The sequence below is a fragment of the Aphelocoma coerulescens genome, chromosome 8 (genome assembly GCF_041296385.1).
Source record: "Aphelocoma coerulescens isolate FSJ_1873_10779 chromosome 8, UR_Acoe_1.0, whole genome shotgun sequence".
Lineage (NCBI taxonomy): Eukaryota > Metazoa > Chordata > Aves > Passeriformes > Corvidae > Aphelocoma > Aphelocoma coerulescens.
This window is the reverse complement of record NC_091022.1, coordinates 29,864,599-29,889,476: the sequence shown is the minus strand read 5'-3', so window position 1 is coordinate 29,889,476 and position 24,878 is coordinate 29,864,599. Positions and strand designations below refer to the sequence as shown.

At 40.4% G+C, this 24,878-nt stretch overlaps 1 protein-coding gene across 4 annotated transcripts in view; it reads right to left on the bottom strand.

Moving 5' to 3' along the window:
- Positions 1-24,878, bottom strand: part of FGGY (FGGY carbohydrate kinase domain containing) — a 129,227-nt gene that overhangs the window by 64,679 nt on the left and 39,670 nt on the right. For 3 of the 4 annotated variants that reach the window (XM_069023541.1, XM_069023539.1, XM_069023542.1), the window contains 2 exons: positions 15,348-15,463; positions 2,390-2,518 (listed from right to left, as the gene is read on the bottom strand). In XM_069023541.1, coding sequence (XP_068879642.1) covers positions 2,390-2,518; positions 15,348-15,463 — 245 coding nt within the window. The remainder of the gene's footprint in view (positions 1-2,389; positions 2,519-15,347; positions 15,464-24,878) is intronic. The other variant, XM_069023540.1, reaches the window with a different exon arrangement.

Sequence of the window (24,878 nt, the reverse complement as noted above, 5' to 3'; positions counted from 1 at the left end):
ACTAATTAAAGTCAGACAACAAAAAAGTCTGGCATATCAGCTAGAAGTTATATAATTGTTGTTATAAGTAACTTCCACCTTTAGCTTAGGTGGAATTTTTCATTGTCTGAGGCAGACTCAAAATCAGAGACTGGGAACAAGAAGTCTGTGCACCACACAGAATAGAGGAGAGATTTTTAGGAATGCAGGCAGTGCTTAGCAATGTGTACTTCTGGATCTCTTCCACAGTGCCACGGTATTTTAAACACTGCACCATAAATCATCTACTTTTGTTGAAACAATGCTGATGCCTTTTGAAAAGGTGCAATGTAAACAGTATTTTTATGAGGCCAGTCCCACAAGCCTGGCCTCCCATACTCAGAGTTTTATCTGTACACTCTTTGAAATTGGTACAGTAGGTCAAAATGTAAGACATCTTGGCTCTTAGATCTTCACTTTTCCATAAGAGGAATCAGATGGAGTGATCCAGGAGTCACACACGACCTCCTCAAACATACACATTAAATAATTCTTTATCTCTGCCTTATTGTACTCAAAACTTTGAAGCCTTCATAAACTTCAGGAACCTGCCCAGCCAAACCCACTTCACATCCAGCCAAAAGCAGATCTGAACTGCATCAAAAGTTACTAACACTGAAAACAAGATGTCCACCATGTCATTCTTGTTTAGCCTGCAGGATATTTTCTTTACGTATATTTGCACTTTTCAACTCTCCTTTTGCTCCTGCTATCACTTTTACTATCAAAATCTTTTCATTTTCACTGTCCTTTCTACTAAGTTTCCACATCATTTCCACACATTTATTACCCTTCCCAGATTCAAGAAGGATGAGTTTCACTGTAAATCCTCCTCTTGTCCCAGACTGCACTGAGCTACGGTGTGATTACCATGCAGGTTCTCCCACTGCCTTCCTGACTGCCCTCTGTAATTCCCCCTTCTCTCTAACGACAACCTGAATGTTGTTTTTCTCCTCCTGGCAATCATTTCAGGAGTCTGCTGGTGTTTGTGGTGCCATCTGGGAAAACATATACAGATTAGCCCACCTCTGAGGGATGCCAGTAGTTGAGTATTTCTAATGTCAGAGCTTCTTTACAGAAGCCTGTATCAAGGAACAGACAGTTACTCTCTATTCTTCTTGAAATTCACCTGATTGATTTTAGCACATGAAACTTAATGGACAAATTTTTTGTGCTCTGGATCCAGTATCACATAATGATGCCAGTTAAACAAGGACCCTCCACTGCCACTTTCACATGCACTGTGACAACCCAGTTTTGCAGCAAGTTCATTTTTTTGGGTCAGATTATTACTATATACTTTTCCAAGAACACAGAATTGCCAGGGCACACAGTTTTAAGCACAATTTTATGCAATCAGGATACTAACTGACACATATTTTTAAGTCAGTCACAACACACCTACAAATATGACACTGAAGCTCAGTCTTCCTTTTTGCAGACAGATCTACATCTAATCCTTCCCAGGTAGCAAGAAAAGCAATTTCCATGATTACTTAACCTTATCAGAAGCAAAGTAAAGGCATTTAAACATTTAAAAAGTTCCAGGCCACAGTTTCTAGAAGGACAAATGCAATTTAAAAAAGCACAAAACATTTGAAACTAAACTGGTCGTTTAGCAGCTCATCATATTTCAGTTAGATCTAGAAAAAAATCCTCTGATGAGCAATAGCTTTCCATTAAAGAGTACTGTTTCAATAACACAGAAACTTCCTGAGGTAAGACTGTTTTCTAAACCAGCAAACTAAAAAACCCTCAATTTCCTGCTGAAAAAGTTACACTGAATCTTTGTTATTGACTGTATTTAGATAAGGCCAAACAGCATAGTAAGAAAATGAACTTGCTGAGCCTCATCAAATGTATTTTGAAAAAGATGAACCAGGGCTGAACATCAGAATATTGTGCTGGAAAAGAGAAAAAGTCAAAGCACCAGGCCTTAAAGCTTTGAATCATGAATCACTTCTAAAATGAATACGAAGCCTAAATATGAACAAGCCTCAAACATGAGACCTCTCCCCCAGAATGTTGGTTTTTTTAAATTTTTCTTGTCTATCCCAGAAGTTTTGAGCAACAGAAGATGCAAACTCTCAGCATGTTGGCATTCCAACAGCATGGTGTTTCGGGCAAAAGTGGAACTAGCAGAAATTAACAAACAATTTGCAAATCCAGCTGAAAATACATGTAACAGTGATATATCCCCTTTCTAGAAACAGATTTGGAGTATTAGCAGTTATTGTGATGATTTTGGGGGGTTTTTTAAGAAAAGCATCAGAGCAAATGGCTGGATAAAAACCAACTCTGAGAAAAATGACTTTTTAAAATTAATTCAACAACTCCTGTCTCCAAGAATGGTAAATCCATGAGTGAGTACCTAGTCCTCCAGCATGGGCATCAATGAGAGCTGCTGCCACTGCAATCCCTTCGGGGAGACCGAGATCTTTCGCAGCTTCTGGCGTTAGACCTTTCCCAACAGCCTCTCCAGGAGACAAGACGTGGTTTCCTGGGCAGACACAAGCCAAACCAAACAGCTGTCAAATTTACTAAACAGAAAAACAAACGTGTGTGTTATTGCAGGAGCTCCCTTCCTCTCCCTCCAGTTAAGCCTGGTATCTATATAACAAAGAAGTGCATCAAAGAACTCTGTGTGATGAAGTATCTTTCATTATCTGTCTGCAGATTAAACACAACCGTGCCAAATCAGGCTGTCCCATGGCAATTTAGAAGTTCAAAAGCATTCAATGTCCTATCTAGCCACAGAGAAAGATTTCACCACAAGCAATTAAATTCTGCTTGGCATCCTTCCAGGGAATATGAAACACAGAAATCCCAGGTTCTCGTGGAAGGTGCTGCCTGCAGGCATTCTCTGGGCATGGAAGGAGATTCAGCTCAGTCCGTGCTCACAAATGAACACTGCACCTGTTGCACAAGGAATGAACAAGGAACTGGCCAGGTTTTTTTCCATTTCCATCCTTTCCAGCAGTTCTACTTGGAATAAAGTGGCTATAGCAACAGAAACTCTGAAAAAGAAACTGGCTTAAACAGAAAATTCCTCCTGTTGCAGTTGTATTTTCTCACAGACTTAAAGAATCCCTTTCTGAGCCTTCTCTGGCCTTGTGCAGCATGAAGAAGACAAGAACACAACCCTTCCCTCCCTGCCCCGTCACAGGGAGCCCAGGGGCAGATCCTGCCATAACACACACCCAGTTTTGTGTAAGCTTAGAAGAACAAATCTAGATTCTTTCAAGTACCAGAATTCAGGGACACCCCTGAGAGCCTCCTCTCAGCCTCTCACAGCTGAAGCAGTGAGACCAACAGCTCCTGGGACAGCACACACTTCCACATTTATCCAAAGGTTTGGGGGTGAGAGGCAGTGAAAGCTCAGTGGGAGCTCCCACAGACCTCCCTGCCAATGGCAGGGCTTTTAGTACCTACCTGGAGTGTTTACTAAATTCAGTACATCTGGGCAGAGTTGGCAAAACTCCTTTTTAAAATAAAACAAGAGTATTTTCACAGTCAATTTTATTGAGAATGTTACACCTAAAGCATGTTCTGACGTTTTGAAAGCACATAAAACATCCTCCACAATAGACATTAATTAAGAGGAATAGCATATCATAAAAATCAGGAATACACTAATGCCCATGAGCATAAACTTCTAAAAATGCAGTCATACAACTTTACTGTTTGATGAAACAAAGGCTATGATATTAAATTCACAGGTCTTCAATTTAGATATCACATCTTTGCTGCTAATTATGTTGGTTCTTCATTTTTAGAAGTTACAGTCTCCTTCTGCCCACTTTCTGATGGATGCAGTGCATGGAGCATTTTGGGATCAGCACACAGAACATCCCAGTGTTCATTTCTCCAAGAGCTTTTGTTCTATTGACAGCCACACATCACTGCCCCTGAAATTCCAGGCTGAACCTCACACTGGAAATTTAAAACAAGTCTGGGTAGCCAAAACTTCTGCACTTGACACTGGGTTTGTCTTCAATATTGGGGGCAGAGTAACCAAACCTCACCATTAAGCTTTATACAGAAGGATGTGATGACATTAAATCACCTCCTCACAGGAAAAAAAAATAATCTGTATTTTATTTTTTCTGTATTTTATTAGTGACTTATTGTAAAGTCAAAACATTGTGCTGGCTTTTTCAAGAGATGTATCTTTTGCATTTTTCCCCCATAAGCTGGAGTGCAAGATGTTTCTCTTTAAGAGATTTTTGCATTACATTTCTGGGTTTTGAAGACATTGCAGAAAAACACCCAAGCTGTCTGCTTCTCCTGACACTCAAAAACCCTGCAGGTGGAAGGAAGTTCAAAAGAGTCCATGCAGCTAAACCCACATCTTTTTCTTCAGAATCAATTGCCTGACCTGAAAGCACAAACACGGTGCATATACAGCATGAGATGAAATTAATCTGAAATAAAACCTTTTTCCAGGCATGCCATTCCATGGCTGGCTAGTTTACATCTGTCATACCAGTCAAACACTTTAGTGTGCAATTATTATGTAGTTATACTCCATTTTAGAGATCAGGGCTACTATCAGACAACATCTTTTCCTACCAGCTTCTCAATTACTGTATTTCTAGTTAACAAGCACTAAGGGAGCAATTCCAAAGATAAAGATAATCCCCTCCTCTACAGCAGCACAAAGAAATGGCCCTGTAATTCCTTTGGTACTGGTTATTTATCAGAATGACCAGCAGCACTGCCACCCCCACAGGCAGAAAGTGTGTGAGGACGTGCAGGGATGGGCCTCTTGTCATTTGGAGAAGCAGCATAATCATCCTGTATTTTAAACAAAATAATTAACAGTAGTCTGCCCCATATGTTTTAGAAGTCAAAACACGCCTGAACAAATATTCCTTGACAGAAAGCACTTCCCAACAACTGGGAAGGGGGAGCAGTCAGAAGTCACCCATGGCAGGGATTGCAGAGGGGAGTTCCTGGTCACCCAGCAGCCAGGGGGTGCAGGACAGAGGACCTGAGTGCACAAGGAGAGAATTCTTACTCTGCTCCTCTCCTTCACCCTCCCAGCTCTACAGATCCAGGAAAGCTCTGCCAGGCCCATAGGAAATGTTCCCAAGGAGCTCTGTGAAAGGGAAGGAGCAGGCCCTGCATGGGCACTCTCATTCTGTCATCATCCTCACCTACACAGGTGTAAGTCAGTGTGGAATGGACAGAGCCTTCCCTGAACCACACGGGCACAGACCTGGGGAGGGAATTATCATTCTCATTATCATTTCATCTTCATCAAAAAACTAGAAAACTCAGCTAAGCATCAGCATGCTTAGAATCTCTTAAGTGTAAATCTATTAAATGATAAAATAAAAAACACGAAAAGCAACCAGTAAGGAGACACAAACAGAGGTGAAGTGTTTGAACCAGATTGTATTCCAGGACTAGACTGGGAGGGAGCCGATTCTTACTTGAGCAAAACACAGCAGCTTTAGAAATCCAGGGGCAGCTACTCTAAACATAAAGGTGTTCTACAGCTACACATGAGCAATTCAGCAGCAGGTGCTGCCACCCTTAAATCCGACCTGTCAGGGGGAAAGAAGCTGTCAGAGGGGAGGGAGGGAAGGGAGAGCTGCCTGCACACAGGCGGGCAGTGAGAGCAGGACAGGCGCTGCATAAAGGAGGCAGTGAAAGGCCCGAGACTCCTCGAGGCTCCTGCCAAAGTAAATGTATCAAGCCTTTTGTTTACAGTAGTCTCCTGTGCAAGTCATTTACCTTTGCTATAATGACTTCCAAAATTAGACCTAACCAAACAAACCCATAATGGCTGAAGCTGGAGGACTTTCTGTTTCACATCGGTGCAGCTGTTTCACTAATGCAGTACCTTAATCCACAACCTTTCATTTGGGACGAGACAGGCTATTTCCAGCTATTTTTTCCCCTATAAAGTAGCAAGTTTACAAAAGGAAAAAGCTGTCTGAATCTCTTCCTCCTCTTTTATCCTTCTTCGAAGACTGATGTTAAGAGTTTGCTGTGACCAAGCTTTGTTTAAAGAATTTATGTGCTACCAAAGACCCTCTATCTTTTTAGGTGCTTCCCACAGGAACCAGCTATTTACCAGACACAACACACGAGGCAGACAATGCACCTTCAGTCAACTTTAGTGATCCAAATTCACTGTATTGGCTCACTAATATTTAAAAGAATGAGGTAGTTTAGGATGTAGTCCCTTTTCAAACAACAAAGCTGAGAGCAGCCGGGGCCCAGCTGACTCCAGCACAGCTTTCATCTATCATGCAGAACAGGGCTGCACTTTGTATATTTGGCTGTACAGGTGCATAAAAATATGAAAGGAAGAAAATCCAAAGGAGATGTCCCTTCACTGAGACCCAAACAATCTTGAATTTGGATATAACAATCCCTTGCTGAAATCCCAGCAGTCCAGAAACACAACCCAAGGGTACGTTCTGTCCCCATTTCATAGCCCCACCCACACTGAACAATTAAACTGCTTTCTGATTTAAAAGACAACATGGAAAACAGATATCCTGTTAAATAAGTGATGGAGAACACGCACTGAAGTTATCTCATTAAACAAAACAGTGCTGAATAGGCATCAAAGGAAACAGGACCTTAGTAAAAAAAAAAAGCACTGTCCATCTAAATGTAACAAGAAATATAAGGGGTTTTCCCCCTCCATGTTCATTACAAAGCATGCACACAATCTCCACTTTTGGTGTTTTATAATAATTCTCACAATGCCAAAAGACTGGGATATGCAAGGAATCTCAATAAATAATATACATTGTCCCAACCCCATCTCACACACAATACAATATCCCTCTCAATTACAGACAATACTCACATTTAACTGAGATATGTATGGCTGATTTTTCTACACTTTTTACCCCAGCTGAGTAGCCAAAATGGCACTAAGATCAGGAGGAAGCAGAATAATGATGCTGACTGTAAAATTAGAATACTAATATTTTTCTCAGGACTGAATGCACAGTGCTTAAAAGAAGTTAGAAACAGTGAGATTTGGGGCTTTTTCTGACCTCCAAATAACCTGCCTGGTCAGCAGTTAAAGACTTCAGAATTTTCATTGAGGAAAACCAAAACAAATTGTGATATTATACACCAGCTTATTTAAAAGTGAGGAAAATGGTTAAACAAAATCACTTTGGCTTTCTTCAGTTCAAAATTCATCTCTGTCTACACAAGCTGCCACAGTAGCTTGAGGCAAATCTAATTTGGGGCCTTTTCCATCCCACTCTCCCATAGAGCCTTTGGCTGAACTACATCTCAACTACCTAATGTGTAAATACTCCAGGCAGACATATTAGGCTGCTAAATACTGGCAAAATCAAATCAGGCAGATCCTGGTTCATTAAGCTGAGCAGCAAATTGCTCAGCAAACCATAGGTGCCTACTTCTACAAAGACTGCTTGGCCTGCTTGTCCCAAGGAATGAGAGCTACTCCATGTATAAATTATAAGCTTTCCTGGTGAAAGGTCAAAAGGAAAAAGAAATTCTGCATCATTGGATCAACAGGCACGTTATGATGGGCCTGACTGAGTTTTCTTTGCTAGACTGCAGTGAAACAGTGCAGAATGAACATGTCCTGCCATGTGTGATTCACTACTCTGAACTGCATCTGGGTACAAAACACATATAGTTGATGTTTTACTAAAGGTATAGAATGCAGTATCTTGATGCCTTACTAAGTAATTAGAGGGAATGCATTTACATCCAAACTCAAGATACCTGAGCTCAAATTTTCACTTGCAAACAATAATTTCACTATGCTGATAATTGACATTTCTGGCACTTTACAGCCCAATATTCCTCAAAGTCTCTCTCAATACAAAAATCAGTGCAGATGGCAGGACTATTGCTCTGCTTTCAGAGTTGCTCTGCTTTGGTTCAGTACATTGCTAAGACTGTAAAGGCAATTTAGCCTGTATTAATCATGGATTATTACTTAACAGATTTTTTTTTACAGGGTGTTTTTTAACAACTCACATGATAACAACTCCTCTTCGAAGAAATTTTCAGAACTGGAATAAGTGACAGCCCAAAACTAATCTCATCAGTTACTGAAAGGATGCTTTTAAATCTTTCAGCCAAGCTTATTCCCCACCATGTTCACACAGTATTCAGGTCTAATATCCATACTGAGAAGATACTGATGCTGTAAACAGTTCAGAAATGAGCCAGGAAACAATTACAAGGGTTCAGAAGTAGGACAGCTCACCCAAGAGTTTTGGGAGAAAACCTCAAGCAGCTCAGTGTCTTCCTTGATCATAGGAAATTTCAGTCTGTGCAGTTCAAGCGTGTCCCTACGGTCTGGCAGGCCAATAGGAAGTTAAATCAGATGAAAAATCAAGTGTGTTCTTTAATTAATTCATTAATTTTGAGACATGACAGCAACTAACAGTCAACAACCTTTAAGTCTGAAGTGGGGTCTCCATCACAGGAAATTATAAAATCAAGATTGGTTCTACGATACACTTTAAACTACTTAAACATTAATTTTAAGGAGTCCAACAGCCTCTGACTTGGAGGAAGCCAGCAAACTGTTTGAAATAGTCCTACTGATTTTGTGAATCCTGACTCATAAAGCAGACAGCATTCTTTTAAAAGTTATCTCAGCAGGAGGCTGAAGCCAAAAAAAAGAAGATGAATAACAAATTGAGACCAGTGAGAGAAAGAGTCAGGTAAAAAGAAGGAATGACGCAGAACAATTCTGAGAAACCTCTCTTTTTTCTTGTCTTTTTTTAGTACAGTATGAAAAACAAGAAAGGAGGATAATATCTCAGAAATTTAAATATTGAACAATCACAACGGGCCCAAATCTACTCAAAGTTTCTATGAAATTTAAAACCAGAAATTCAAAGAAAAAGCTCTTAGTTTTCATACTAGAAATTTCACAGGTCCCCAGTGTTGGCAGAGTAGAAGCAAATATGATCCCTCAGGCAGGCAGAGTCTAAGATCAGAACTGCATGAGGGGACAGTGGAATATTTCTTTATTACTATTTTTTAAGAGATCTGAACTTTTACAAGAGTTGTCTACGCTATGAGGGGTGGAGGGACAGCACACAGCACTCCTTGCAGCAGAGAGGAGGAGAAGTGGAAAGGAACCACCTGCCAGCAGGACTCAAGCTGATGATAAGCAGGGTGAATGATGGCTCCTTTCCTGGTGGAAGAGGAATGGAAAATGTCACCCAGGAAACATCCTGGAGAAACCTGAGCCACCCGAGTTCAGCTCAGCCTGTGGAAGAACAGTTACTGGAAAGAGGAAGAATATCTCAGACTAGACAGCAAGGAGAAGGCTTGGAGGTGGTGGGAGCAGATTTTATCCATGTGTTTATCAGTATGTGATGGGAGGGAGGGAGTAAAGATGAGAGAGCAAGACCCTTCTCACAGTGACACTACAAGAGGTGACAAGCACAAACTGAAATGCAGGAAATTATATTTAAACCAAATTAATGGTGTTTTTATTGGAGAAAAGTGGTCAAGACACTGGAACAGGCGGCCCAGGCAGATTTTGGAATCTCCACCTTTGGAAATACCTAAAACTCAACTGGACACAGCCCTGAACAACCTTCTGTAGGTGACCCTGCTCTGGTCATTTCAAGATGGCACTTCTAATCCCAATGATTTGTGTGATTCAGTGATCTCAAGATGGAAAAAGTATAAAATAAAACAGAAATCACAGAAGTGTGGAGCTTTTCTGAGGAAAAGCCCAACTTCTTCCTACTGAATCATGTATTCTGAAATAATGCCTTGAGCTCTCAGGAAGGAGACACCCAAAAACCTCTTTGCACTGTGCCAGGTTCAGCTCCTTTGCAGTTACTACAGCTCTTGGACAGACTGAAATGACAGGAAGCCAGAAAAATGTTAGCATATTTGGAACACTATTCACTTGTAAATTCCATGGATTTTGACAGCATGTAAGTGTAAATATCCTCTGATTCATCCTTTTAAATTCGTTTCAAATTGCAATGTGTTATAATTTATTGGGGATAGCAAAAGACCAGGGAAAGACAGATAAAGGCATCCCATACTTCAGAGAATCCCTTTACTTATTATCCTCTACCACTTGCAAAGTACAGTGTTTAAAGCTTGTTGCTGCAATCCAGCTTTACCAAGAACTGGCAGCTACAAGCTGACCTGAAAAAAAAAATGAAAATCATCATCCCTTTCTCTCAGCCTTCAAGGAAATCCCTCACATGCTCCAGAGCATCTGGCATCAAAGGCCTTGGAAGAGACAGGGAAAACTGGCAGAATGAATGGATTGACCATTCCCTTCACAGCTGCTGTAGCATTAAGTTAAAATTGACCATATTCTCCCACCTGAATCTCCCATTTTCAGCCTAAATATAAATAAAGAGAACATCCAAGTATTAGAGCTAACTACTGACGAAATAGAGAACCAAAGGAGACTCTATTTAAAGTGTAAAAAGGGAGATATTCAATGCCTTTATTAGCTTTGTATATGGAAGGATTCAGTGGCACATGCAAGAATGTAATTATTCATATGAATAACATGTTTTCTGTATTATCAATTTATTTATAAATATTTAAATGAAAGAGCAGTAGAAAAGAACATCCAGTCTTCCAATTATACAGATCCATCTTTTCAGGACATTCCAAAATGGCATATGCAAGTGCCCAGGTCCAGGAAAACATCAAGCCTGCAGTCCCCAAAGTCGTGGAATTAAGGAGAGAGTTAAAAATGGGGTTGCAAAGTGCTGGGGCTGTACACTGAAGCACAGGCAGAGTGTTGGAACAGAGAGGGTGGCACTGGCGAAATGATGAGGGGAGTAAAGACTGCTAAGCAGAAATGCACGTTAGAGTCAAATGAAACCCTTCATAACTCAAAACACAGTACCAACATTTAAAAAGAAAAAAATTAAAATTAAGAAGAAATTTTACTGGAGGAGGATAGGGGCAATCTGTGGAAAATGGGAAGCATTCTTTTAGAAGGTGGCTAAGAAGAATGAGTGGGGAAAGGTCCAAGAATGGGATTTAAGTAAAGAGATGTACAAGGAGCAAAGGCTGTTCTTCCTTAAGCCACCATCACCCCCAAAACCAAAATCACACAGGAAAGAATTCTGCCAGTCATACACTAAAGCAAATTAAGCAAAACTACAGCTACTACATTAATAGCAGTTTGCTGCTCCAGCACAGATGAAAGAAGGTGAAAAACTGCCCTTTACAAAAGCTACAAAACCTGTAAGATCAGTAGAACCTATTCTGAAATACCCACACTGCTCTCTCACACAAAGCCACCATCTTCAACCCAAAAAAGACCTGGTATGAAATATTACCATTCAATAAAAAAATCATTATTTGGTCCCTTAAGTAGGCCCTGAAGTAGAAAGTTGTGGTGGAAATTTATCAGGCGTTTTCCTCCAAATGGAATATACACTCCAATACCCTACGAGGTCCATAGTACATGAAATTTTAACGGAATTGTTAATGTCTTTGTAGGTTTTATCATACCACAAAGAGATGTGCTTTTACCACAGCAGATAAATGCTAATGCCTGTAGCACACAATACTTTCCCAGTGGTTTGAATAGGAGTCATCTTCCACTCTCTTGGTGAGCAAATTAATGGATCAATAAATTTTTCAGTATCTCCAGATAAGACTCTTTACCTTCACAAGCCTGATCAGTAAATTCACGATGTACAGAAGGGACCACAGACAACTTGTTATGTGGATTCCCTGAAAGGTTGGTCTGCTCTGAGAAACAGAAAATGTCAAAGGCCTGGGAGTTTTCAGATGTGAACCCACAGCCTGATGTGGGAAAGGTTTGTGGAAGATCCTAAAGGTCAGATGTGAGGGTCTCCCTTATCAACAAGGTCATATGTTAAGTTAAACTGAAACCAAGAGGAGTGTACTCCCTGGAACCACAGCACTCTGATTACAGTAAATGTATTTTTAAAGGGCAAGAAGTTTTAAAAGTGATGTCTAAAAGCGTATTTACCAGAATAAAGAAATATGTACATTAAAGAAGTTGTTCTCAGGTAATTTCCATAAGTATTTCCAGTGGCATGAAAGTTAAAACTACTTCCAAACAAACAAGCAATCAAATCTATTTGTAACTATTCCTTTATGGTTCCCTCTGATTGGAAACAATAATGATTTCGGTAGAGATTGACAAAAAAAAGTAAAACAAAACAAACATAACTTTTCTGCATATGTTGAACTGGTAAACTTTGTATTTACTTTTGTTACAGTAAGAAAATTTTGCTAATTTTATCTTGTGCCATTTTGCTTTGGTTAAAAGAAATGATGATTCAGAGCTAATCTTTTAGGAGAGATACATGAGAAAGAGGCCATTATTTCTCTTTACAAGGGGAACGTGCCAGTACTTAAATACATCCTTGTCTTTGAGCTAAACAAACCTTGAGCAGCCAGACATGGACTTAGAGAAGCTTGAGAACAGAAGAGGAAATTCCACCAGAATTACTTCAGCCCTGTCAGGTTTTTGGTTTTGTTTTCATTTCAGGAGGAGGTTTTGAGCATGTACAACCTCCCTTCAACCTCCTCCTACCTGGGTTATCTGACAAGTTCGAGCTCCTTAATCTGCAGGGCATCTCAGTGCCCTGCTTCCCATCCTTCCCTGTCAGCGGTGGCAGGCTCTGATGCTCCTCCTGGAAGCACACACTGTCCAGGGAGGTCCTTCCCTTGGGATAACAGGATCAGGATGCACTTCCAGCAGCTGAGGCTCTTCCCCTGTGGGCAGCACCCTGAAGCAATGTTGTAAATACAGCTTGAGCTGAGTTGGTGCAAGGTGTGATCCTATGGTATTTTTGGGCTCCTGGCAGGGATTGTGCCTTGCCACTGATGCTGACACCATGAGATGTGTAGGAAGGAATCTCCCACTAACCAAGACCACTCCAGCTGCAGTTTGCTTAGTGGCTGAATATCACCTTCCTGGTAGGTGGATCTACACTATCCTGATTAATTTGAGGAAAGCTGAGCTGATTCAGAGTGCTCCTCCTGAGTCCAGCAACACTGAACGCTCATTAAAACAAGCAAATCCCCCAACTCTCATTGGAACATTTTTCCCATTCCCATTTCCCCATGTTCAGGGACACTGGTAAGATTCAGGGTGGCAGAAAGCAAAGCACTTCCCCGGGACACAACACCACGGGGCAGTTCCTGGGCAGGGTGAAGAGCTTTGTTTTGTCTCCTTCTGAAGCTACGCCCTTCCAAGAGACTCCAAGAGGTGCAGAGCAGGAGAGAAACTCAAAGGAATGGAGTGGGGGCTATCTGGGTTCCACATTGGTGCAGTGAGCTCCTCACTCCCTCTGCACAGACAGAGGAATGAAGGACAGTCTCCTGCTTTTTGTGATGTTATCACACTGCTAAATATAACAAAAGCAACACCTTCCTTTTTAAAAAAGGCAAGGTTAGACAAGTGGTCAGGGAAATAAGCTCATATTCTCCCTGCGGCCAGGTTTCAGCATTATTATGCAAATAGAAATTGTCTTATGCTTTGGATTCACCTGAGGGAATCAGCCCCAGAGTCTAAATCCAAAGGATTTCTCAAGGTGAGCACAAGTTACAAGTTCTGGCCTACAGTTTGGTGCAGTTTTGGAGGTCAGACTGTGCTTGTCCAACTCCAGCCAAGACCTACCCAGGGATTCTATGGTTCATTTCTTTAAAAAAAAACAAACCAAAAAAACCCCCACAGTTTTCCATGGACTAGACACTTTCACCAGTAACTCACAGAAACACTTTTGCCTTGCAAGAAACATATCAGCAGAAGATAACTTACTGATTTATTTTGTAAATGTTGTGTTTTAACAAACATGGAAGCCTGATACTGGGAATTGATGATCTCTCTCTTAATGAATGTTAAACCATATATAGGCCAGTGTTATGAGGCTCCCATCACAACAAAAGGCCCCTTTTATTAATGGCTACTTTATCATTTAAAACATGCATGTTGTTACTTAAAATGGCAAATTGCTTTGCACTGTCCTTGAAGTGCATTGCATAAATATTGTATTCAAGCCTTAGCTTACACTTCATAAATAATTTATTTTTAAAATACCCTTCCACGAGACCACCAGCTGGCAAGATGTTCAATTTTCTGGTAAAAACATGTATTTATTGCAAGTCTTATTTTAACTTGTTGAAGATTTGCTAAAAGCCACATGTGACAGATGTTGTAAGAACTGTATTCAACCCAAAACCTCAGGAAGCTGAAAGCCTCATTCTCCTGGTAGGTTTTGTACCTCTGCATAAGCAGTTTCATTTGCAGGGGAAAAGCTGAAGTCTATTCAAGGAAGCTTTCAAGTACTATTTTCTGATAACCCAAAAATGACTGATAGCAGATTATGTGATGATCAAAAAAGTTTATAGATTTCATTACATTTCTTTTCACTACAATTCTTCCCCCATTTCCATTTCATGTTGCTGCATTTAAACTGCTGTACAAACTTGTTCAAAGTGCTTGACATTTAAAAAAAAAAAAATCAAAGGAAATTTCAGATAATTAACTTTGATGAATGAGCATATTTTAATTCATGTCTGGTAATATTCTCGTTAATGACATGTCTGCTTAGGACATCCATTAAAAGTCCATTAACTTAACAGGGAAAGTCTAATAAAGTTATCCTGGAAATTTTCTGGTATATTAATGTTATGGACTTTTAATGAATATCTGCTGTAGGAACTGCTATTAGAAAGGCTACTATTCTAATTAAACTTGGGCTCTGAAAGTGAAAAAAAATGTATAAGAGAACAACAAGCAGAAGTAGCACTTTTTTTGAAAATGACTGTAAGGGAGATTGGTACAGGTCACAAATCATGCTATCAGTAACAGCTATAAATTACTATATTGTAGCTTTTTTTTGTAGCCTGCCATCCAATATACCCATATTGAGTGTGTCCTTCATGTCATCAGTTGCTGGGGCTCCTTTTTACTCCCTTCTTGTTGAGACTGAGCAGTACAGAAAGGCCTTCCAGGCCTTTCTGAAGGGCAGGAGATGAAAAATTTAAACACAGTTTCTCACTAATGCAGAGTAAAGGAAGTCTGTTCCCTATGGGCATCCAGCCATCTCAGCAACCTATTTGAAGCTGCTGACATTCACAATAATACAGCAAAATATCTTTATATATGTATGTATCTTTTATTCATAGAATCAGAGAATGGGTTGGGTTGGGAGGGACCTTAAAACTCATCTCATTCCAACCCCCTGGCATGGGCAGGGACACCTTTCACTAGACCAGGATGCTCCAAGCCCCATTTCTCTCTATATATATATTTATATCTTTTATATATACACATAAAGCTTTTTACTAATATGAATATATTAAAAACCACCCTGATATACCTATTTTTTCATACTTATCCTTCACCAAATCTTCCAAACCAATCATTTTCCAGAAACTGTCATCCCAACCTCTATCTGACGTGTATGTCCACTTGCACACTACTGTACAGAGGGACCTAGAAAAGAGACAATATAGGCACAGAGTCAGGCAAATGAACACATTTGGGTTTAAACCTGTGACTAGAAACAAGCAAAAGGATCTCCTCTCCACTGGTCAAAAACTCCAGCAGAATGCTCACATTAAAAAAAATCTGGTTACTGTTTGGAGTGCACGTCTTGAGGACCTTAAAAGGACCTTGTGTTTAAGATTCTTCTCTGCTGAAACAACTCCTGGTCTGGCCACTTCACTGCATAAATCAGTCAAATAACAGGCTGTGCATGTGCCTGGGGGAGAGGAGGGCAGGAACACAACAGCTCTCTAGCAGGCAGCTCAGAGTGCTGCCTTTCCAGGCTAAATGGCTGCTTTGCACACAGTTTGTCCTTAGGAAAACGTTGTATTATTACTTCTGTTACAACTGAATTACAGTTTCCAGGAGGTCTGGATGATGGGGTCACATGCACAAATCTCATTCCAGAGAAGCTGATGTTAAACTCTGCTGTGCCAGGACAGCACCACAGGGCACAGGCAGGAGCAGAACATACACAGAGGACAAGAGCACTTGCAGGAAAGTCTGTCCTAACACACACAATGGTTTTTATCAACATCCCCAACCTCATTCCTCCCCAAAATATGAACTGTGTTCCTGATGATTTAGTATTACATAGACTGCTTTCTGTCTGAACACTAAGAATCATCTCAGAAGATCAGTATTAAACTGTGCTGGAAAAGTCAGTCAACTACAAGGCATTAAGAATGCTAAATACCACTGCAAACTGCAGCTCTGCATAGTCCTGGGAACACCACAGTGCCAGCAAGTGCAAGACAGCTCAGATGCATCTCAGGGAAACACAACATCCTAACTGTTCTCAAAGAGAAACCCTGCTCAGAGGTGGATTTTCTTTGATGTTTTACAAGACAGCTTATTTGTGACTCATGTTTAGCCAAGGTGAGCTTACACAGACATATTCTCTTTATTAGGATGGTACAATTTGAATGTGTATCTTCAAAGCCAACTCAATTTTACTGAAGCATTTGACTTTTTCTTGCAGTTTTGCATAAGTAAAACCCAAATAAAATTTCTCTCTGCAAAAATTATTTTTTGGAGTAAAAGGAAATCTTCCCTTTCCTCCAAGTCAACTACCCAGGGACTGAAATATGAATCACAGAATGGGTTGGGCTGGAAGGGGCCTTAAAGCTCATCTTGTTCCAACCCCCTACCCCATGGGCAGGGACACCTTCCATTAGCCCAGGTTGCTCCAAGCCCCATCAAACCTGGCTTGGAAAAGAAAAAGAAAAGCTATTTTTATTTCCTATCTGCCAAATCAAAGTTAGAGTTTATAGACACTGATACTGCAAACAGAGTAAAGGCAAACAAGAACATGAAGAGCCTTTCCACAGACCTGGAAAACTATCTGGGATTCATATTCCATGTTTTGGGGGTTTATAACAAGAAGCAACATTCTCTTATGTGACACTGAGCAGAAGATGGGATGATTACATGGACTCTCTGAACTTCCACTTTCTCATCTGGGACAGAAATGTGTATTTTAAATGCTTTACATTTCCTTCCATCCTGTTCTACTGGAGTGACCACATTTTTACAGCCAGAGGACAGGTGATGGTCAGTCACATCCCACTGGCTGTAAAGGTGTGTTGGTTGCTCTTTGCTACAAGAGAATAATTAACATTGCATATTTTGGGGAAAAACAAGACATTAGTTAACTATTTATATCCCTCTAAATAAAAACAGTAAATAAATTACGAGATTGTTTCAGGACTACTCTTAAAACAGTTCTGACATCCCCATCCCCTTTTTTTTTTCCTCTTAATAGTTTAAGAATAGATCACACAATCACAACTCAGTGTCTGGTTTGAAAACAGAAAGAGCACATGACCTGTAACTACAGCAAGGACAATGTTGATAGAATAAATTCCAATTTCCAAGGATTTAAAAGCCAGACACAGAAATCTAATTAGGACCTTTGACAAAAACTGGGTGAATAAATAAATTCTAGGCTGAAGAAAATACTGGGAAAAAATAAACATTTTCCCTAAATCAGTTCAAAACTCTAATTAAAAGGAAAAATAAAGACAGGGTATTTGAAATAAAAAGCATTTCATCACTTTAGGAAAAATTTAGACATAAAGAGAGAAACAATAATGCATCAAGTTTTCCCAAATATGGGAAACACCAAATCATAACAAATTATCATCAGAACCAAATATGTCTTTTTCTAATTAGACTGAAGCTCAGAACTAATGCCACACCCTGAAAAATGCTCCAAAGAGCATGTTTGAAACAGCAGCCTGTTGTCCCACACACCAGAGCACACACACAGGCCCAGGGAATCGCTGTGGATGGGGACACACCCACCCCTGCCATCCACAGAATTCCAGCAGATCGGAGCTCTCTGGCAGGATCTGGGTGGACTGAACAGACCCTGTAGGTTTATAAACGCAAAGTGCTTACAGAACAAGGATAAACAGAGGAGTTTTGGTTGAATTTTTAACACAGTATGGAAAAGGAGCTGGGAAGGACAACTCTTCCCAAATGAATTGACTGGCAGATCTTCTAAGGGGAAGGTTCTGGTATGAAAACCAACCTTAGATCTGAGCTAAAACACTAAATCATCATGTTGGCAGGTTTTGATTTTCATGGGCACAGCAAGAAACTCAAAAGGCTTCTTTTAAACATAGTCTGAGCATATACACTTCTCTGGGATTCAATCTCCTCCTTCCATGCTTGCTGCCTCTCAAAAAGTAGGTGTTTAATGAACAATATGGCTTTATACAACTCCTTAATACCAAAGAAAAAGTGTTACACTGCAGAAAGGCATTCTGCTCTCCTAGATAACAGTTCAAGAGGAAAGGATTTCTTTGTGATGGCCATGATGGATTAGCATCACCACATGCTTCAAAAGCACCTGGATGGGTTGAACTCAGACCCCTGCCCCTTACCTGATGAGGTGCTCACTTTGTATGTCCTAGGGAGCTCTATGCACACGTAGAGAGAGTTCATTCATGGCTTGTCACTGCTGAAGCCAATGGTATCGATGTATATTACATATATTATGGTTTTTTGGGGTTTTTTAAATATATACTAAATTATAGGAAATCACTCAGAAATTCTCCTCCAGAGAATTGCCATGAAAAAGGGATAGCACAACTTTTAACTTAGGAAAACTCTATCCAGAAAGACACTATGCTGAAGAACCACCTGAGGAACCAAATCTTTATACCTATGAAGAAAGCCTCAACTATGAGAAAATTTTATATTTCACAGAACTCCTAAGTTTGAGGAGATGAAGGGCAGACATTAAACAGAAACAGTACTGGTATCTGCTGTGGTATATTTCATTCTCCCTGTTTGGCAGCATCGCCTCAATTATTTGGCCATAAACACCAGACTTGTGCTAGCTGAAGCTGGATGAACTGGAAGGGTTGAAGCAAATGTTCCTCTTACTTTACTCCCAGGATCAGCTGGGTTCAAAGGTGCAGAGAACAGGCAATCCCAGAGGCAACAGTCCTCTCCCAGCTGCCTAACCCAACACAGGATTTGAGGAGCCACAGCATGGAACCCCTCAGCAGCATGAGCCCTGTTTAGCCAGGCTGAAACGCCATGAGTTTGGAGACTCTTTTCCTCAAGCATATTCCCAGCACAATGAAATGAAAGATTTCCTTTCTCTGTTCAGAACAACACGTTATGCTCAGAATATTCCTACTGAAAAAAAACCCCAACCGTCATGCATGGAAAATCTTTATTTTATTTAAACCAGATTTTCAACAGGAAAATTATTATGTTTAGAGTTCTTACAAGTTTCTTGCTAAAGACTGACTCGATGTGCTGAAGTCCTTCATGACCAGAATCTCAGTCTTAAAAACACAGAGAACCTGTGAACATGCACTTGTAATTCCCAAAATGCCATCTGGAAGCAACTAACCTGCAAAAGGATCTGGGGCAACTGGACTTGTGATCACTCAGGTGATCAAAGTTTGCTTCTCCATGGCTCTTCCCACATTATCCACCCATTCTGAGTATATTCTCTCACTCTGTTGTACTTCTTGGAGAGAAGTAAATCAGATACATTCACTGAAAATGGGAATTACTGCACGCTCTAAGTTATCTGCAGAAAAATGTAGCTAAAATATAGAAGTCCCAAAAAACTTCTCCACAACTATTTAAGAATCACCAGAGCTTCACACTTTGGCCCTTTCTTTGTTGGCACATCTCCCACGCTCCAAAAGGGATAAAGCAAGCATGGGCATGATTCCCAGTTCTGCAGAGATCCTGCCCTGCCTGGGAGAGCACCTGCTATGAAAATACTCCTGGGGTTACTCCTTAACTGCAGCTGTCTTGTGGAAGTCATCCCTATTTTGAGTATAGGTTGATAGGTAAGTCCTATCAGCTAAAAGTTACTAAAAGAAACATTTTTTCCCGAAAAGTGACCTCATAAGGCATTTCTACATGGCCTTCCATTCCAGAGGGTTGGTACAAGATTAGTTAGCCTGGAGAATGAGTCAGTCATCAGCCTGAAAGGCAGAGAACCACTGGCTGGGGCATCCTGAGGTGAATGGCAGCTTTGTTCTCAATTCCAAAGCAAAAGGATCTGCTTCATTCATCCCAACTGCTCAGAAATTAACCTAAACTCATGAACTTAATTAATTTTGTAGTCATCATTAACAGTGTAGCAGTTCAATCACTGGATCACTGAACTGAAGCCAGGTGCACCTGCTGAGGGCTGTGCCAAAGCTAAATCCTACAGAAGCAAGGAAAGGGTACAGTTAGATCCCAAAAGGAATAGCGTGCAGTAGGATAAAGTAACTCTCTGTGGTCTGTTGGGCAGATTTATTTAAAGCTACAAAGAATCAAAAGCTAAGAAAGTTTTATGACGTTGTGAACGCAAGAAGGAGACCTGAAACAATGGAGTGTGACTGTCCCAACATCAAATGCTTTTTCTTTTGTTGTGCAAACTTTAAATTTAAAACAGATTTTGAATTCAAATTGTAAATGGGGGCGTAGTTTCTGCTCAAGTGAATGTCTCCACACTCCACATATTGACATCTGCACCAGGCTGCCAATGTCCTCCCAAATTATGCACCCCACAGTCTCAAGGCTTTTCACAAAACTGAGCAATTTACAGCTCTAACACAGTCACAGATCTGGCTGCGGTTTGTGCAAAAATGTTCCAGGCAAAAAAAAATTTAATACCCAGCACACATACTCCCAGCATCCAAGAACAGAACTGGGCATGGGTGCTGCAAGAGCCTAAAATACAGTGGAGGTGATCACAGAGCAATAGGAAACATGTAATTATTCTCTGCTCTGTTATGGTAATGCCATATCCATTAATCCATGGCCTTTGAAACAGAACCAGATTATTGGATCCACATCCACCACTGGCATTTAGGAAAAATACCTCTGCCTGCTTGGTGTATTTGGCTGCTGGGGGGAAATAGGGAAAATTTGTCCTAAGGGAATACTTCTCAAGAAAGAGGAGAAGAAAAGTGACATCTGACCATTCAGTCTTGAAATATATGAAGTGTATGAGATGCTGCCCCTGTTGAGCATTTGCTGAAAGGAACCAGGGCAGTGGGTTGGGCTCAGGGTGGTGTAGGAAGAGCTGCCCCTGCTGTCCCTCAGCCCATCTCTGGGGCAGGTTGGTTGGAAAGTTCAGGGTGAGAGTGCCTGGGTGTGCCTCAGTTCACACCAGCTGCCTGCACTCCCCTCCTTTCACCTCTTCAACAGCTCCTTAATTGCAGGTACACACAGCAAAACCTGTCAGGGGCTGTTCCAGCCACCCAGCCATGCAAATCCCAAGTTCCTAACATTTACAACACATTATTGTGATTATTGCCTTTGACCCAAAGCCTATGAAATTCCTGCCTGCCCAAACCCATTGTCTCATCGAGCCCTGCAATTTGACTCTTGCCTGAAAAGGGTTTTCTTCTTCCAACAAAACATTCAACAGGCCAAACAAAGAAGACAGGTGGGGAAGCCTGTTTGGGACAAGTAGCAGACACATTCCAGTTGCACTCATGGGCCTCCACTTTCAGTCTTTGCATGTCTGAGGACTTAAACCTATTCAATAAAGGTAGCAAGGAAATGACTGTAATCAGCTGGTAGACCTGTTAGCAGGTCTACCAGCTTCAGTCTTCCTATGCTCTGGATAACACTTCAATTCATCATAAATAATTATAAGTAGTCTGGCTGCCATTTAGATTTTTTGAAGGAAGTTAAAAATCACAGCAGAAGCAAAGCTTTCCCCCCACTTTGAAATCTTCACTAAAGCTGCAGAGAAAAAAATATTAATACAAATAAGGATGATCCAATATCATGCTGAAAGGCCAGTATTTGTTCACACTAAGGTTAGTGGCAATTTTGTCATATTTCACAGGGGAAATAGGATTAAACTCCACATCTCAAACTTTAAAAGTTAATGTTCAAAAAATCACTTGGATTTTTTTCTTTTTCCTCACCATGAGGAAAACTGAGCATGAGAAAATTCCTCTTCAGTTTTAAACAAAACGGATTTAGTAGAAAAGATTCCTCTTTCCCATAAGTGTGCACGTTTGGTTGAAGACACCAATTCACAAAGCCACCAACCCAAAAGGCAGTGAACAGCCCATGACCTACAAGCTGCATACTTGAAGCTAACGATGATACTGATATTTGGCTATATAATACCTTTCCAAACCCTTTCGAGTTTGGGGGTTTTTTTTGTTGCTACAAAATAAATCATATCAAAGTACTACATATGGTGTGAAGATTTCACAGCTTTTCTTTCAAAGCTGTGGTTAAAACATAGGTTTAATGATATACTATCCCCCCCATTTTTTCCTGAACACTGCTGACTCAAGGAACTTGCAGAGTCCTACCAAACTCCTTCCCAACGAACAAGACTAAATTTGGGGTTAAAAATCTGTGAACTTGTAGTCAGCAGCTCTGCTGGCCTCACATGTGGAAAGTCAGAATTCTCACTGGATTGGTGGCACAGCTTTTATTTAAAAATATAAGCCAGGTCTCCCTCCCCCTGCCATAAATCTCCCTGCCACAGCAGAGCCCATGAAAGAGCAACACTCTCTTTTAGGTGAGAGAGAGGCCCTTAGGGAATGGCAGCTACATCAAGAGCCCCTGGGGGACTGGGATCCATCAAAACTCTCACCAACAGGCGTAGGCATTACACCAAGATTTCCAAACTCATCCAGACAGGACTTTTAGGTCTTTTGTTGGGATACAGGGTGTAGGAGCTGTGATTCCCCTGAGCTCACACCACCCTGTATGTGTGTGGAAGTCACTCAGCCCCCAGCAACAAGCAGTGAGCAGGAAACCAAGTCTTTCAATCAGCAAATCAAAAAGTTAAAACTCTTTCTGTAAAGGGAAGAAAGTATTAATTAACTCAAACCTTGCTCTAGTATTTGGTGTTCATGCTATAACAGAGGGTTTTGGCTGGCTTTTTAAATCACAGGATTTTCTAAGCAAGTCTTGCTTACTTAAAGGGACAGATTTTATTGTATGAAAAATACAATTCACATTTGCAATTTTCTACACCCACATCTATAATAATCTCCTCTGAATACAGCCACTCCCTGACGAGATTCCATGTTATATTTAAACTCTGGGTGCCACTTTGAAAGGAAAAAAATAAGAACAATAGGATCATTTTCAAAGCCTACATAGCAGCACAAGGTTTCAAAGCAATGAAGTGCTTTAAACTCTGGCATCAACCTTCTGACCACCCAACCAGAGCGAAGAGTGACCTCCAATTACCACCACAATAAGCACAGAAGTCTCTTGAGAAATGCAGAGTGTAGATGTTTCTTGTATTCCAAAGGAGGTGTGAGTCTGACGTTATATTACACAGATAAATCTCAAACTTAGTGAGAGATTATTGGGAAAACCCCTTTTGTGACACTCAGACTCTAAGGATTAATTCACTTAAAGAAAATACTTGTTGGATGAGGTTCCTTAAAATTTAATTTTTGCACATCTTGTTAGAGACATGGAAGTGTGCATTTGATACATAAGTATGGTAAGGAAACTGGCTTGTTTTATTTTTTCATAACTACACACACATGTTTGTATGTGTGTACACATGGAGATATTTACCTTGGATTGGGAGAATGTGCCTGTTTGTGTCTGCTGTAATCTATTTAAACCTGTCCTTTAAAAATACAAATAAATGCATCAAACACTGCAAATGTCAAAAAAGTCATCCAACAGAAGGTGAATCACACTGACCACAATGAGATTATTTTTCTTCTACTATTTGTAACAGAGTCCAGTTCTTTTTAGAAATGTGTTTCTATTTAGAAACAGGCTATCAAAAAATGGGAAGACTTAAAAGTCTTGAATTCAGTTTTCCTAGAATTTATGTCACCAAACCTGGAGGGAACCACCCACCTGAAGTGCAATTTATCAAGTCATTAATCCCTTGTGTGCATCTCATAATTTCAGTGGATGCACTTAAGTTAAACACGTTGAGTTGGACCAGAAAGTATAAAATAAGACCATTTTATCCACCCACATATGCCTCACCATGTCATGAGGCAAGGGGAGGCCAAGAGTCAGCAGATTGCTGAGTTTTTTATTAATTTCATTCTGTATTATGTTACAGACACCCAACCAAGATTCAAGCCCATTGTCTTCAGCATTGTTGAAAAACTCATAATGAGACACAGTCCTAGACAAAAAAATGTATTGTCTAGACAAATCAGACATAGCATGTGGGGCTGGAAATCTTAATCCATTCCCTTAAAAGATGGCAAACAGAGGCAAACAAAATTGAGGGATTTGGCTGAGGGTCAAAGAGTAAACTTCATTCAGACCCCTGAACTGAATCCTGAACTCCAGAGGCTTAGTCTAGAGACTGAGACCCAAACAGAAAGACACCATTAGACACTGATGCTGAACGTGTTAAAAATCTTTCTATGGACAACTATAGCATAAATCTTTAAATATGAGAGGAACAAAAAGTGTGCATATATAAAATTGAATCACTGTTTTAAGCAACCACTGTTTTAAATTTTATAAGCTTAATAAATGGAGGAGAGGTTATAAAAAAAAACATTATTCAAAAATGGCAAAGGAAATGAAAAGCAAAACTGGAAGTAGAGCCCACGTCTCCAGCCACTGCAGTCCAGCAGCCTTGGGACATTCCTCCTGCCTTCTGCAACATCAGCAATGTTTCAGTTCAATTTAATCACAAAAATATATTCTTTCAAGCTCAGTATTTCAAGCAAACCACTCTGCAATAGGAAGTCAAATCTTTATTTCAATTAAGAGCTTGTATTTAAAAAACACATTTTCTCCTGTTACCTTCTGGCAGTTAAAAATATGACACAATTAAAACTGGAAGTATTGGTACACAGAGCCAGTGAACAGCTTTCTCTGGAAGTCTGAGCTTGAGCAAATTTACCACAGCTCAAAGCTT